The sequence below is a fragment of the Corvus hawaiiensis genome, chromosome 6, assembly GCF_020740725.1.
Source record: "Corvus hawaiiensis isolate bCorHaw1 chromosome 6, bCorHaw1.pri.cur, whole genome shotgun sequence".
Lineage (NCBI taxonomy): Eukaryota > Metazoa > Chordata > Aves > Passeriformes > Corvidae > Corvus > Corvus hawaiiensis.
This window is the reverse complement of record NC_063218.1, coordinates 63,825,086-63,840,972: the sequence shown is the minus strand read 5'-3', so window position 1 is coordinate 63,840,972 and position 15,887 is coordinate 63,825,086. Positions and strand designations below refer to the sequence as shown.

Here is a 15,887-nt window from a genome sequence, read left to right as displayed (position 1 = left end):
GCCTGCTTCTGGAGAGGGTTTGGGAAAAGAACAAGAGTACATAGGGATTGTCAGTGTTACTCCTTAGGATGAAACCTTGTGAGATGTAATTTAAGGCCGTTTGCGTGGCAGGGCTGGAACAGTGTGTGACAGGCTCCCAGAGCTAATCAAAGGGAAAACTTCCAGAACAAGATCAAATCCTATTTCGTGTTACCATGTCAGTGGTTCCTCAGCCGCAGCAAAAAATATGTCAGAATGAACACGGCAAGGTCATGGAGAGAACAAAGAGTGCAGGGGAAAAGACACTGGTGCTTTAAAGAGGTCTCCGTTGTGTAACAATATTGAGGGAGCCGCTCAAACTTTTTGTGCCAAAAATCCAGGTCCAATTAAATCTGGATTCCTGTCCCTGTTTCAGTCAAAATGTAATTACTGCTAGAGAATCAGTGTAGTGACAGGACAAGGACTAGATCTGAGGAAGAAATTCCTCCCTGGGAGGGTGGTGAGGCCCTGGCACAGGCTGCCCAGAGAAGCTGTGGCTGCCCCATCCCTGGAAGTGTTCCAGGCCAGGCTGGAGGGGACTTGGAGCAACCTGGGCTAGTGGACGGTGTCCCTTCCACTAGGAGAAGGTTGGAACAGGATGATCTTGAAGGCCCCTTCCAACCTAAACTATTCCAGGATTCTGTGATGTTTAAAAAAAAATACACCATGTGAGCAGGATGGGCTCCCTCTCCGCCCTTCAAAAGCACAGGCAGTAGAACTCAGAGTCCTTAGTGCTGTGGGAGTGCCAGAACTGCTGACTGTAAGGAGATCCTGCTTGCTTTCTTCTTTCTGAGCAGGAATTCTTGGTACTGGATGTATTTTCTGTCTTTTAAAGACTTACTTAACAAGACCATGGCTCAGTGAGCACATGCCTGTTTGGGGTTTAGCACCTTGCTCTGTGCAGTGCTTGGAGGAAATGGGAGAATATTAAATCCCATGGAATTCAGTTTTTCCTTCACTCTGGAAATACCGTAGCCTCACTGAGAAATGGAAAAGCTTTGTCTTGGCCCCTCTCCTCTTGGTGACTGCACTGTTCTGTGTAAGACACTGATGCCCAAGTCCTGGCTCTTGGATTGCTTCGGGGAATTCAAACATGGCTTGGCACCAGCTGTGGGATTGTGCCCTGTGTTCAGCCTGACCCCGGGGACATGTCATCACGAGTACATCCCATGAGACTAATCACAGCAAAGATGTAGCAAGGCATTTATTGCAGGGATAAAAACCCAGAACAACATATTAGAGAAAGGGATTACTTGGGAAATGTTTTTATGGATTTTCCTTTTTAACTTGGCAGAATTAGAAGGGTCACGGAGAGGGATGAATTCCTAAACTCTTGATGAAGTGTTTTCATCAGCTGGAGATGAAGCAGGGTTTTTTATTCTTTCTAAAACTGGTAGAAGTGCATGAGTGACAATAGTTCACAGTGTGTGATACAAGGAAACTGCTCAGAGAAATCTGTGAATGGGCAAGGTTCAAAGAAAATGTAAACTAAACAAAATGGTCTTGTATTAATAGGATATTACGTAGCCTGTACAGAAATACCTGCTGTATTTTTAGTTGTTAGTCATACACACTGACATCATTTGTGTGTCTGCCACTCATGAGAGAAGAGCCATGGCTGCTGTAAAAATAAATCTGATATCTTTATTTGTACCATAACTGCCCTAATCTTCTGTTTTCACATAAATGAAGGAGAGCTAGTTTGATTCCTCACTGAAACACTTCTAATATATTTTGTTTCTTTCTTCCTTCTGTATCTAAAAGTTCATAGCAATAAATCTGCCACAATCCAAATGCACACAAACATGTATAAAATATATGTAAAATGAATTTCAGTCTGTTTTTGTGTTCCTAAATGGAATTCTAGTGCTGGAAATTAAGCGGTCTCTTTGACAGCAAAACTCAGAGAATGCAATGCTCCAAAGTTCTTTGTGGGCAAAGAATCAACAGTTTTCCTGGCCATGAAGATAAAGACATAGATGAGGTTTTTGGGAAGGTAACAGGTCTGAATTCCAGGTGCAGACAGGCTCTGGTCACTTGGAAACTAAACAATCAGAATTGTTTTCAGAATCTGGGTTATATTAAAACATACCTAAAATGCACATGAGCTATCCTTCACTGACCTAGAAAGAAAAAAAGAAAACCCTGATTCAAACGCTTTGAGAGCTTTTGAAGTCTCACCCTGCTCACAGCTTTGTTTTTCATGGTCTCCCCAGATCCTTTTTTATTCCAGGCTGGCCCCACCATCTCTTTCAGCCTTTTCTAGTGCCCAGTGTCTGGAAAAATGGGGAGTTATTTCAGTATCTCAAATATGCTCCAACAGACTTTTCCATGAGCCTTCCAAGATGCCTCTGGTGCAGGCACAGTGTGCACATCAGAGAAAGGTTGTGGTAAACCCAAATGTAGCTCTCAGCTCCATTCCTCAGGGTCAGAGGAACAGGACTAACTCAGTAGCAGCAACTCAAGCATCTGTTCTGGGCAGGAAGTCAGTAGTTCTGTGCATCAGAAATACTGACCCTTGTGACTCTGCTTTTATTTCAGCGTGGTCTCAGCCAGCAGGGCAATCCAAATATATCACTAACATTTTCATTTCTTGTGAAATCCACTTGTAAGTCACTTTGAAAAAGAAAGATTATTAAACCCCTGCTGTGCTCGAAGATATTGCCAACAGACAGTGCTTGTGGGCAGGAGGAAAGTTGGTCTCCTGGGCTTTTGCACTTGTTAGATTAGTAAACAAAATACTGGGAAGGGAAGAGCCTCAGGAAGGCTGTTTTGTTTCTTCAAGAGCATTTTGTACCTTGTGTGGGTAAGTGGGGCAGCAGAATTTAACCTAAGAGGTTTGCAAGGCTCTGTTGAGCTGCTCTCTCACATGAAGGATGAAATGAATGCGAAATGGAATATTAATCTTACCCAGGTTCACTGGTCTGTTTTCCTCCTTTCTGTCTCCTGACTTGATGGGTTTGATTTCACTTCTTAACATGATAAATTATGGCTCATCAGAGGTCCTGTCCCAATTAATTCCTTCAAGCTCCTTGTGCCTGAAGAGCAGGACAGAGTGGTGCTATCAAAATGTCCTAACAAAGGCCCAGCCTTGCACCCGCTCCAGCAGGAGAGTTCCCTTTGCTGTCAGAGGCTGTGGGAAGGGATCAGGATGTAAAAGCATCCACAAATCCCCACTGCCATCGTGGTTGGCTACTTTAACACAGCCTTTCTTGAGTAGTCAGCAACTGGCCTGGAATATTCAGGGCACAGGGAGCACCAGGAGTTGGAGAGGAGCTGTGAGTGCACCAGTGTGGTACAACACGGCACTACAGGTTGGCTTGGGGCCTCTTCTCCATTAATTCTCCCCGAATTCCCCCAATTTCAAATTTGGGCATCACTGTGGAGAAGAGCAAACTTGGATCTGTCTGCACCTTCCTCAACTGAGCTGGGGATCAGCGGGTGGATTTTTACAATGTTTGATTTCTGATGAAAACTCAAATCAGTGCAGATTTATTTCTCACGCTGTTTGCCTGTCTCCCTCACTTTCTCAAAACTATTTCATAGACACCTAAACAACAGGGAAAAGGTGATCTTCATAGAAACTTTATGGCAAAGATGAAAAAGGAGAAAAAGCTCCCACAGAGGGCCAAATGTTGAACAGCACAGCTCACTCAGTTCTATTTCAACAGAGCCGTATTTCCTCAGATTTAGAGGATTACGTGCAGCTTATTGTATTTGTAGGCTTGACGTAGAGAGTGGTTGCTCTGTTAGTAGCCCCAGTCATGTTCTCACCCCAAGGTTCTTTTCCTGAAGTGCTTGTTCGCACTGTCTCTTTCCTGAGAAAGCAGAGGTGAGGAAAGGTGAGGAGCTGTTTTAAGTCAGGACCTCTGCGTTATCTCCCTAATTTGGTGAGCTCCCATAGCCCAAGCTGGGAAAGAACTGCTGGATTTCCTTCTCCACCACAAGAAATGTCTGCAGGGCCCCAGTCCAGTGTGACTGCTCGGGTCAATCAGCCAGAGCCATTAACTGTGGACACTCGAGGCTTCCCTTCCAGGCTGTTGGCGGAGTGCACAGGAACATTTCCTGGGTGGCAGCTGGGGCGCGGTCACTGGTGTGCGTGCTGGAATCCTCCCTGTGCCTGGCAGCAGGGTGAGGGGCACTGGTTTCCTCCCCACTCCTGCTGCAGTGACCTCAGGTTCTGTCAGGCTCTCTTGATGACGTCTTTGGGAGCCAGAAGCAGCCTGCCCATAAGGCAGAACAGCCAGATCCTGCTCAGCATTCCTCACAGGGAGGGAGGGATTGCTGTCAGGAGCCAGGAGGGGCAGAGAAAGAAGCAGTCAGAAAAATCTCTCCCTCCAGCAGAGAGCAAGATTAAGTTGTAACTCACGCTGACCTTCATTTATGTTGTGTGTAAAGTTTGTTTTCATCAAAGAATCATGGAATCATAGGATGTTTTTAGGGTTGGGATGGACCTTAAGGATCAGCCAGTCCCAGTCCCTGGCTTTGAACACATCCAGGGATGAGACACCACAGCCCCCAGTAAGTGTTCCTGCATAGATTGTCTGTTGTTTGGAAGCTCTCCTGCCAAAGACCAATAATTCTGAAAATTTCCATCAGACAACAAACATTTCAGCAATGGAAAAGCCTTAATTATAATGTTAATTATTTCTGAGAGAAAGAAGTTAGGTTTCTACCAATTAGACATTAAAAATCTACTGTATTTCAAAGAAGAAAATCTAGAAGATTTTTACCTTGGGACACAAACCCAGAGGTCTTACATCAGCACAGGCTGGTTCAGCTGTTAGATTGTTTTTTTCCATGGATTTCCAACTTTATACTTTACTGTCATTCTGTTGATTTTTCTTCTTTTCTGCTGGTTGCAGAAATGTTCTTTTTTTCCCCAGAACATGGTCTCTGGTTCCCGAGCCATATGATTATTTATTTTCCCAATAAAGAAGAATGCAGTTTATCCAAGCACTAAGAATTGATTTAGATATTACAAAGGCATTTTAGGTACATCCTGTAACAGATGTAAAGACATTGGCCTGAATTTGGCTTTAAATTTCCTTGACTTTTTTGCAAATATGGCTGCCTGGAATAATTCACTCCTGGGCATTTCAATATCACAAGGAATTTAGAAATAGCAGTCACCATAATTTGTTGGGAAAAAATACTTTCATTTCTTGTTGAGGCATGGAGGGAGCTGTAATGCGGAACGATGCAAATTCTATGTTCTTTTGATTTAAATGATTTTCGTGGTATATTGAGTAATTAATCTGTCTGAGATTACTATGCTTTATTTATATCAGTGACAATATACACACTGCCAATAGACCTACATTTGCAGGAGACAAAGCATTCTATGCTCTAGTCTAAAATTTTAGGTATAATACTTTAAAGGCATTAAAATGTGAGCTCCTGATTGGCACCAGCCTGTCCATGTTTTCCTGTTATCCTATTGCTTGGTGCTCGTCCAATTTTGCTTTGCAGTTTTGTTCATATAATTGGACACAACTCTTCTTTCAAACCACACTTCTGTTGTGAAAAGATGTCCCAGGATTCCTGATGTTGCAAGGACCTTTATTTCACTCTTACAACATCAGCTTCTTTTTTGTAATTCAGGCTGCGTGTGAAGAGCCTCTGACCTGCTCTTGCCATAGCAACCACACCTTTTGTTTTTTGCCAAAAGGAAAGGGAAAACCACTGGAAATTAGAAAGCCTTATTATTAACTTGGGGAAAGTTATCCTTTGATTTCCCATTGTTTATCCTCCAGCAGGGAAAAGGTTGATTAGAAAATCTCTTGCTGGTAACAAATTACCTGTTACAATGAGTCTCTTAAACACTTTTGGGAGAGGACAGATAGAAACTAAGGCCTCATTCTAAAAAAAAGCATTCATGGGTACAATAGATAAATGACATTTTTCTATTTATCCTTTAAGATCCCCACATTGGGGTGAGTGAAGTGTTGCCAGTTTTGTAGATCTGTGGATTATTATGGCCTTGGCTCTTGCTGCAGGATTTCCTATTAATGACACCATTAATGGAGGTGGATGGAGATCGTGTCAAGGTTTTAGGGGATGCAGAACCATCTGGATCTCAACTTCTACGTTGGAATATGAGCTTGTCCCCCATCTCCCCAACAGTTTGTCTGTCTCTGCACATCAGCTGAACCCAGGGCTGTCCCTCACTTGCCTCTTGTGCCACCTTTGTGCCTCTTGCAGCTCCAGCAGGCTTTTCCTTCTTTTCCTGGCCCCCAGCATGATGCTTTTGTGGGAATGCTGAAGCCTGCCTGCATTCCAGCAGACTCATTTCACCCTTCCACTTCTTTTCCATGGATGTTATGTCTTCAGGCAGGACTACATGTGTTTTTCCTTTGCTCTGGCTATTAGAGATGGCTGATACTCAATAATTCATGTAATAATGGGCTACAGTGGGTCTGGTTCTGCTCTGCAGGACTCCCTTTTCGCCCTGTACTCACAGACAGACTTCCAAGGCAAATTTCTTTTCCCAAAAGTGTTGACTCGCATCAGCTGCGACTGCCACAAACACAAGAAATCACTCCATGAGTTTGAAATACCCAACTTCCTCCTTGCAGTGCCTCTCTCTTCCTTGAGCTGGAAATATCCGTGCAATTTGGAGCGTCAAAACAGCGGATCTGACAGATTAATAAAACACCAAATTAGGGAAGTCTGTCTCAATCTCTAAGTAGTTTTTGTTCTGAGCATCTTGCCAGTTTGTGGAGTGAAATCAGGACTGAGATTCAGTGCTGAAAACTCCCCTCAAATGAAAAAAAGCAGCTAAGTACTGGCAATAGGAATCTTTCATTGTCTCACATTGGGAAATTTCTTTTGGCTGGAGTCCTATACTCTCTTTTATGACTGAAGTTAAACTAGTGTACAGCAGGATTCTACAATAATCCTAATATATATATATATATAGGTTATTAAGTTTTCCCTGTTCCTTATCTCATATCTAAGAAATACATTCTTGTGTGAGCAGAGGTTACATTGTTAAAAATGTGTTGGAAGCTGCTGAATTCCCTGTTTATATTGGATGGATGATCAGGGAATGTTTTATGTAACACTGAATTATCAGATGGACAGTGTGTGTTAGTTAATGTACACAGGCTTTAAACATTTTCAACAACACCTGGAATATAGCAACACATTTTTCCATTAATTATGCCCCATGTTTATATTTTTAAAAAAAGACATGCTAACATTATTTTATTCAGCTCAATTTTCACTGTAGAGCTGTTGGTGTCATCCAAGGTCAGTGTCCTCCCCCAGTCTCCCATAACTCCCTGAGTTTATAGGAGTTACAGGTTATAGGTTTCCTCATACATGTCAGAAAGGTGCTTGATAAATTGTGCGTTTGGGGCCCATCCAGGTATAGGATTTTTCCTTAATGGATGTTTCCTGGGACTTAATATGTGCTTCTTACTGGCAGGGGTGTGTAAGTGTGCAGTTCATGGAATCTGTCTCTTGGAATATACTACACTAAAAGGCTTAAAACGGACATATTTATAAACACTTGGCTGTCAAATGTCTCTGTTAATAGATGGCCACGCTCTGTAAGTGATACCACAAATAGCTTAGGGTTGCATTAATTAAAAACCTGGTAAACATTTACTTTCAGATGCAGTTTTGCAGATCCTGGTGTCTCAAACCAGACTTTATTCATATTACCAAGATGTAAAATTTTTTTTTTACTATTTTTTTGGGCTGCAATCGATTTGATTTTCATCCTGCTCTGTGATAGTGCAAATCAAGTTCAGCTTCAGTGCCCCTGAGTCACAGCAGCTCCACTGATCCCGAGTTCAATTGCAGCCAGGCAGGGACCAGGGTTTTAAAGCCTGGCAAGGTTTTAACAGCGCCAAAATTGCTGGTGTTGGAGACCATCAAAGCAGCTCTGAGCAGCTCTGAGCATGTTAATGTCCCTCCTGCTCTGAAATACCCTGCAGAGACAGTATCCCGGGCCTTGGAATCCCTCAGCAGAGAGATGGATTTGGACTAATCAGCCTCGATTTTCAGCAGGGGCAGATGGGGCTGAGCTGGCGCTCAGCGGATGGAGCTGGGCTGATTTGGGAAGCTCAGGCCCACCCCCCCAGCAGTGTGTTTGGTACAGGTGTGCTCTGAGCACCTGTGCTGTGTGTCTGAGCCACATTCCCAATCAGCCTGGGTTTGTTGATAATACCACCTTTGTGTCATTATTAATGCACAGTATCTTTCTAACGGTACACTTGTAGTCTTCTAATATACAGTAAACATACAGTGCTTTGTAGGGACTTCTATAATACTAATTTAAACACCAGAGCGAGTGTTTAGGATCCTTCCATCACCATAATTCACCTCCAGTTGCTTACTAATAAAGTTGTTGCTCTGCCGGCTTTTGTCACAATCCTTGCTGAGTCCTAGAATTAATATCAAGATAATTAGAACTGCCAGATAAAAGCCTTTTCTCTTATTGGCAAATCACTCTCCTCCATATTGTCATTTTCTTCTATTGAGAAAAAAAATCATTGAAATGTTTCAAAAGGCGTCTCCATTGTGTATCTCACCTATGGGAGGTTCAAGTGTTTGCTGTGTATTCAAACCCTTAAATCATATTACTCAACCTGCATTGCAAATCCCTGGAGCTACCCACTAAGTCAAATAACATGTTTCCCTAGGAGGCAGGAAAAGCAGGAGATATCAAAATATGTGTTATTAAAATCCATTTCAGTGTGGGTGCAGTTTTACAATGGGTTCAGCACTTCATTTGAGCAGACAAGACAGTGGGTTTTGGGTTGTGGTATTACCATGTATTTATCCTTGATTAAACCAGCAGCGCGAACACTAAAAATGGAAACAAATGTGTGAGGGCCAAGGAAACTTGTGGTAAAAAAAGATTTGGGGAGAGGTTACAAAGACTGAGCAGGGAGGGTCTTGTTTAAAGCTTACTCTCTGCTCATTTTGGGGGTACCAGCATTTGAGTTACTGCACAATGTTTGCTTTTTTTTCAGTTGTTACTGAATGTGTAATGCAGTAGTTTTGTATGTCTGTGAGAAGGCAAAGGGTAACGCTGCCTGTGTCTCCCTGTTTAGTTCTGAGCATCGGAGAAGGCGGATTCTGGGAAGGCAGCACCCGGGGACACATTGGCTGGTTTCCTGCAGAGTGCGTGGAAGAAGTTCAGTGCAAACCAAATGAAAGCAAACCAGGTAATCACATTGAGCTCCTGTTGAACCCTAACGTGACAAATGCCACGTGTCTGTCCCAACAGAGACATCAGGGCCTTTGTGCACTGCTAGAAATGGCAGAATTGGATAAAGCTGAGCTGCTGAATTAAAAAATACAGGTGGGTTTATTGGTTGGATTTTACTGTCCAAGCAAACAGACTTTCTCATGAGGAACTATGCTGGGAGGTACCAAAGCTTTTATAGAGAGCTGCATGCAGACATTTTGTAGAGGATTATGTTGTGATTTATTTTCTTGAAGTGTGGGAGAATGTCTAATGAGACAATTAAATAAGGGAAGAAAAACTGGCCAGTCACCTCCCAAGGTGAGGGAGTCATACAATGCATTTAGCTCTTGTTCACAGCCCTGTTGACCTTTTCCTGAGTGTTAGAGGGGGCATCCTTTAGTGGGATGTCCCATATCCACCCTTACTGATGACAAAGGAAGTGGAATCCTCCTTTATCAGACGTGTATTGCCACAAGTGACTTTAGGCAAGGAGCCTTTACAGTCCTGATATAACAAAAGAAAAAGAAATCTACATTAAAGCAGGCTATTTTAAGAATTACCTACCTTCTCATCATTTCTCTGCTTTTAAGAATTAAGATGTGAGGACATCCTCTCTAATTAAAAGCTCATTATAAATGAACTCTGAGAATATAATTAATGTTCTCCAGGAGTGTATCCAGTTTTAAATCAGCTATTGATGTGTTTTTAGATCTCTGTTGTATTGATTAAGAACTTCTGGCATTGCACAGATGATACACTAAAATTTATGCATTGTATCATTCATTTACAGATGTTTTCCTTTTATGCATGTCATTATAAAGTGCAAGGTGTACTTTTCTTCTTTTTCCTGTGTGGAGAGGTTGTGTTTCCTTTTCTATTTCCCTTTTGAGAGGGGAAAAGAGGAGGAGGCAAAGCCAGATCTAATGTTTGGAGAGAATGGATCCAGGCTCTGAGAATAGAGGGAGAAGTTATATAGCTCTTCAAAGGGCTGGAGAACAAGTCAGAGTTTAGAGATGGAGGTGTATCAAACAAGAGGAAGATTGAGGCTGGAATTGCCCAGTGTGGGAACAGCAGCTCTGCATTAAATCTGAGCTGCCTCCAAATCTGAAGAAAATTCTGAGAAGGGCATTACATAAAGTTCTAAGATAAGAAAGAAGTTTTGCACCTTTGTAGTGATTTTGAAGAGAAAGTAACCAAACTTGTTTGTCACAAATCCTTGAAGACTTCCTTGAGAATTATTCAGGAGGTAAATTCAGTATGCGACAGGATTGCCTTAATAGATGATGATTGTTTTTTGAGCAAGGATTTCTTTGATTGTTCAAAGGAACACAAAAATTCCAAAAAGAATTGCCACAAGAGTAACAAAAGGATTACCAAAGCTGGAAGCAATAAAAGAATATAAACAGAAGCATGTTACAAATTTGCTGACATGAAATTATGAAAACTTCTGCCATGTGTCTGGCAAAGCATCAGACCATTTACTGTAATTTATAGCTATTGCTGCTTTCCCATTGTTTTCCTGTTTGCTTATGGTACAGTGGGAATAATAATGTTAACATAGATTAAGGCTTTAAATATGCCATTCTTCTACTCTAAAAAGGATGAAAATGTAATTAAATAGGAACAAAAGGGACACATTTTCTCTGGCAGTGAACTTGTGCACTCCCATATTTTGCTGGGCTGTCTCAAAAAATGTCCCGCGCCCAGAATGCGGTTCAGTGCTTCTGTGTGTAATGTGATAGAGGTTGGAGCTGGGAGGGAAGTGAAATATGTGGAATGCACAGTATGTGCCATATTATTATTGAAATATGGCATGGAGTGAAAGCAGCTGATCACGGAATTGCTCTGTGCATTCCCTCTGCATAGGAAACAATGGGAATGAAAGGGGAAAGCTTTATAAGCAAAAATCAGCCAGTATTCCCTCTGAGTACAAATGCAGAAGTAATTTAGAAAAATGTGTTAGGCATGGTGAAATGATTAGAAATTAAATTAGGTCTGCTGGGATTGCTGAAAGAACATCAGCTGAGAAACATCACAAACTTGTGCCACTTGCAAGAATTTGCATCGTGGTCTTTGCAAAGCAGCAGAACTTCTTATGATAATGATTTAGAAAGTAGATCATTTCAATGTGGAGGAAATGAAGCTCAGACTCAGCCTTTTCCACACCAGCACCACAGCAACAGTTCTTTCCCCTCAGTGAGATTTAGGAACATTTCTTCCAGCAGCTTCCCTTTGCTATTAAGTTTGAACAATTGTGTTTAATAGAGGCTTGTCATTTGCACGCCGTGAGTGAAGGATAGAGGAATAGTTCTTGGAAAAAACAAACCCCAATTAAACACTCCAGGCCCAGTAAAACTGCTGGGCAGGTGTTTCATGGCATGCTGATATATAATCTCCCTTCCAAGGAAAGTTCAATTTTTAGGGAACTTTATTGCCATCCCAGCTGTTCTCTGGAAGTGGGCAGGATGGAACAGCACTTGGTTCCTGTGCTCTCTTCAAAGATGCCATGCCAACTTGGCAGGTTCTGTTTTCCAAAAAAAAAATCATATTGACTGGCATTAATTCTACCTCCCTTCTTTAATCCTTCATTAATTGAGACTTGTAGGAATTGCTCCATTATTTTGCTAGGGTTGATGCCAGGCCTATGGGCTCTTAATTATCCAGGTTGTCTCATTTGTCCTTTAATAGCACCGGCACAGGACCTGCTGCTCTCCAGTCTAAAGAAGTTCCCTTGACATTTTGAGATCCAATGGAAAAAGAACAACAACAAAGAAAATCATTATTGTGGCTTGCTAAAGCCTTTTGCCTGCTTCTAAAAAAAAATTCTTGCAAACAAAACCTTTGTGCTACCTCGTTTTAAAAAGTGTAGCCTTTGTAGCGAGTTTTTAACATTCTCCAGAATTACTCTGAGAGTGGAAGTATTCCCTCAGATGAGGCTGGCACATCATCTTGCCTTTTCCCTGCTCAAACACAGAATACAAATGTCACATATTTACTCTTTCCACACTGACAGTTTTCTTGTGTTATTCAGTAATTCCATTCTGAAATGTCTTTGTATTCCAAATTATGTTAAAATAGAATTTTTTTTTTTTTTTTTTTTTTGCTAAAATATTCTGGGTAAGTTGAAAAAAAGTTTATCCTCTTTAAATTGAGATGTTTCTGTTTGCTTTTCTTCCATCATAAGATATTACTTGAACTTGAGGGACTTAGTACAAAAATGCTTTCTATTACACTTGTGATTTTATGCTCCACATCCTTCCAAATTCAGAGCTATCTGATTGCCCAAAACTGAGGTGAAGTGTTCATTTTCAGGCTGGAAGTTCTCTTTAACTACACTCCAACTTTATCATTTATTATTCCTCCCTCCCTAATGTGCCTGGAGAACGCCTAGATTTTACAAATGATACTGAAATGAAGGCAGACTCAGCGTGTCTGAGAGATTCTTGCTGTCTTTCAACTCTTGGCTTCCTCAGTGCACCTCTCCTTGAGTTCCAGCCTCATTTTTAATATTGTCATGGGATGAGTTTTCATTCCATAGCCTCCTTCCTTCGTGTCTTTTTCTATCCTGTGGCCTTGGGATCTACCTTATTAGTAGCTGTAGGAGTGCTGGGAGTTTTTTCAGACCAGATCTGGTGCTGCCTTGTGGCTGCAGTGACCATTAGCAGTTGTCAAGAGCTCTCTTTTCCCGGACAGAATCCGATTTGTGGAGCCCGGGCTGTCGCGGCCCCGGGGGCTGTGGCACGCCCGGGAGGCAGCGCTCGCCGGGCACATTCCTGGCCGCACGCTGCCGATGGAGCTGTGCCCGTGCTGACCTCTAGTGTCACTGGTGCTGCCAGCAGCCTCTGCCAGGCCTCCGAACTGGCATTTCCCGTCCCAAATGTCACAGAGGCACGGAGTATTTGGGTCGGGAAAGACCTCAGGGACCACCGAGTCCAGCCTTTGATTGATCACCACCCTGTCAGCCAGACCGAATGCCACGTCCAGTCCTTTCCTGAGCACAGTGGCTGTGCTTTTGTTTGCTGTCCCTTATTCCTGAGTTTCCAGCAGCTTGGAAATGTAGTGACAGATTATCCAGGAATAGCAGAGTTCCCTTGCAATTTCTTTTTTACCTGTGTAGGCATACGCAGGTGTTACAAGCAGAAACTGCAGCAATTCTTATCCAATGTTCCCTCCCGATCCCAGAAGTTACCAAACAAGTCCAAGCTGTGTTAATAAAACACATCCTTTTGCTGTTTCTGAAGCGCAGAATTCTCTGTTTTCCACATTCCTAGTGTTCACCGCCCTGTGCATTCAGTAAAACCAGATTTGTTCCTCATTTCCACCACCCCTTTTTATAATCAGCACAACACCTTCCCAGGCAATCGAGCCAGCCAGGCTGCTAGAAAATGGATTTGCCTTCCTGCAAGAAGGAAAGGTGCTTTACTGTGTATTGAGGAGCTGACATCTGTACTGGCCTTCCAGAAGGACAGGAGTCTCGGTTTCCTGAATTTTCTGTCTGGACATAGTAGATATCCATATGTAAAACTGGTGCCTAATCCCATATAATTGATTCTGTGATTCCGTGTTAAACAGCAGTGGAGGGGGAAACAACCAGAAAACAAAAAACCTTTTCATCCAGCCTTAATGACCCACCTTTTGTAAGTGATGACCCAGATTAGCAAAATCCTTTTTAACATGTTATTCCTGATTTTTTATGACCAGTTCTGGCTGATTTTTAACTAGAAAGGCAACTGAAGAATAGGTAGAACTATTGTGGTGATTATTAGAACTCTGAAAAATTCTATGCGCAAATAACTTTGGAAGCCACTAGAAGGAGGAGGGTTTCAATGAGAGAGAAGAGATTCTGTCTCACCAAAAGAGCACCTCAAGGGTTTTGATAATAAATTTTGATAAGTTCTCCTTCCACACGATTTCACCTTGAGTAGAAGGTACCTGTGTATCTGGGACAGAATTATTGTGCAACTTAAACTGTTTGGCGTGGGCAGCAGCAGTTAAGGACAAAACATTGCTGCAGCTGGAAGGACTAAATGGAGAAAGTATAAAAGAAATTTATGTATGTGAGGGAAAGATATTTTTGTAGGGAAAGTTAATCACAAACATTGTCATGGCAATAGTGTAAGGAGCTAAGAAGTTCCTTACTTGGAAACTTTTCTGACCCAACAGTGCAGGCTGGACTCAATATGGCCAAGAGAATATAAACCCAAATTAAAATCAAATTAAAAGGGCAAGGTTGCCTCACACGTATCTGGAAAAGTGTGCCATGATGCAGATACGAAGTCAGCCTTTTCAAATGGGTTGAGAGCTTGAGAGATGACTATTCTACCTTCATAATATTACATCTTTGTAATCCCAGTCAGGGTCCTGAAGGTGGGATCCCATCGAAACCCTGGTACCCAGAGCCCACACTGACAGGTCAGACACTGTTCAGTCAGTCCCCTTCCCTTGAAGGGTGTTGTCCAAAGCTCTGACCTCTGAAATACTCTTTCCTGCCTTGCTTCAGTGTTTTGCACAACCTGGCTCATGGGATTGTGAACAGTTTCTTCTTCTGAGGAGTGATTTTCTGCCACATAATGCTTCCCATGGACAAGTCTGTCATTAAAAAGAATGGGAATGGATGACAAAACTCAACACAGTGATCATCCACAAAGATATTCTGTGTCGGATTTATGCTTTAGAAAGATCAGGAATATGCCATATACCATATTCTTGCTTAAACTGCATTCTCTTCCATCAATCAGTGGGAAAACTCTACTGGAACAAAAAAAAAAAAAAAAAATCAATGCAAAGAACTAGATGTGAGGTGCTCTCAAGCCAGCCCACAAAGCCCAGCTGACACAGGAGCTCGGTGCAGTAATAGTCAACCAATTCTGACAACTCTCTGTAGCTGAGGATGTAAATCAACCCCACTTTTTTGTCTCAAGTGATGGAAATTCAAAGAACGAACCTCAGCAAGTTTCTGCACTTTAGCTTTGCTGAGCGAGGCGTTTGTGTTCCCAGTAATGATAAACAGCAGTTTAGGAAAAGGCTCTGAAATGAATCATCACTCAATAATAATGGGAATTGGGAGGCAGAGGTAACTGGAGAGCTGTTCTTATCTGCAGGCTGGCTGTGGGAGGGAGTCATCTGCTTCCCACACAACCTGCAGAGTGTCCTCTCTGGCCAAAGGTGCCTTGAAAGGCCTTTCCTTCTTTCAGTCTTGATCTTCTGAGCAAGATACGATAGATTTCTTGCTCTAGTGGGAGTATTTGCTAGGAATCCTTGGGAAGACTGACTACCAACCCTTTTCTCAAATAATGGTACGGGTCTGGTTTGAAGGAAGAGTAAAATGAAGGACTCCATGAGAATAATTTCATAATTTGTCCAGGTTCTGAGGACAGCATAAAGCCAAAACATCAAAAACTTATTCAAATTAACGACAAAAAAAAGGCAAGCCTGTGTCTGTAGGGAACGTAAGCCTGTCTGCATGCTTATCTCTGAATAGGTAATTTTTAATTCATAATATTTTACTGTCTGGGCTGCTCAGCTGACATGTTCTTCATCCCTCTCACTCCCATTTCCATGCTTGCTAAGAGCCACTTAGGAATAACTCTAATCAGCTGGAAAGGAGCAGCACAACTCTCCAAAGCATTGAAACGGGCTAAAAATAAATTGCACAGCAATATAA

At 42.2% G+C, this 15,887-nt stretch overlaps 1 protein-coding gene across 10 annotated transcripts in view; it reads left to right on the top strand.

The window, feature by feature from the left end:
- SHANK2 (SH3 and multiple ankyrin repeat domains 2) overlaps positions 1-15,887 on the top strand; it is a 279,072-nt gene that overhangs the window by 107,753 nt on the left and 155,432 nt on the right. For all 10 annotated transcript variants that reach the window (XM_048308457.1, XM_048308455.1, XM_048308456.1 and 7 more), the window contains one exon: positions 9,087-9,200. In XM_048308457.1, coding sequence (XP_048164414.1) covers positions 9,087-9,200 — 114 coding nt within the window. The remainder of the gene's footprint in view (positions 1-9,086; positions 9,201-15,887) is intronic.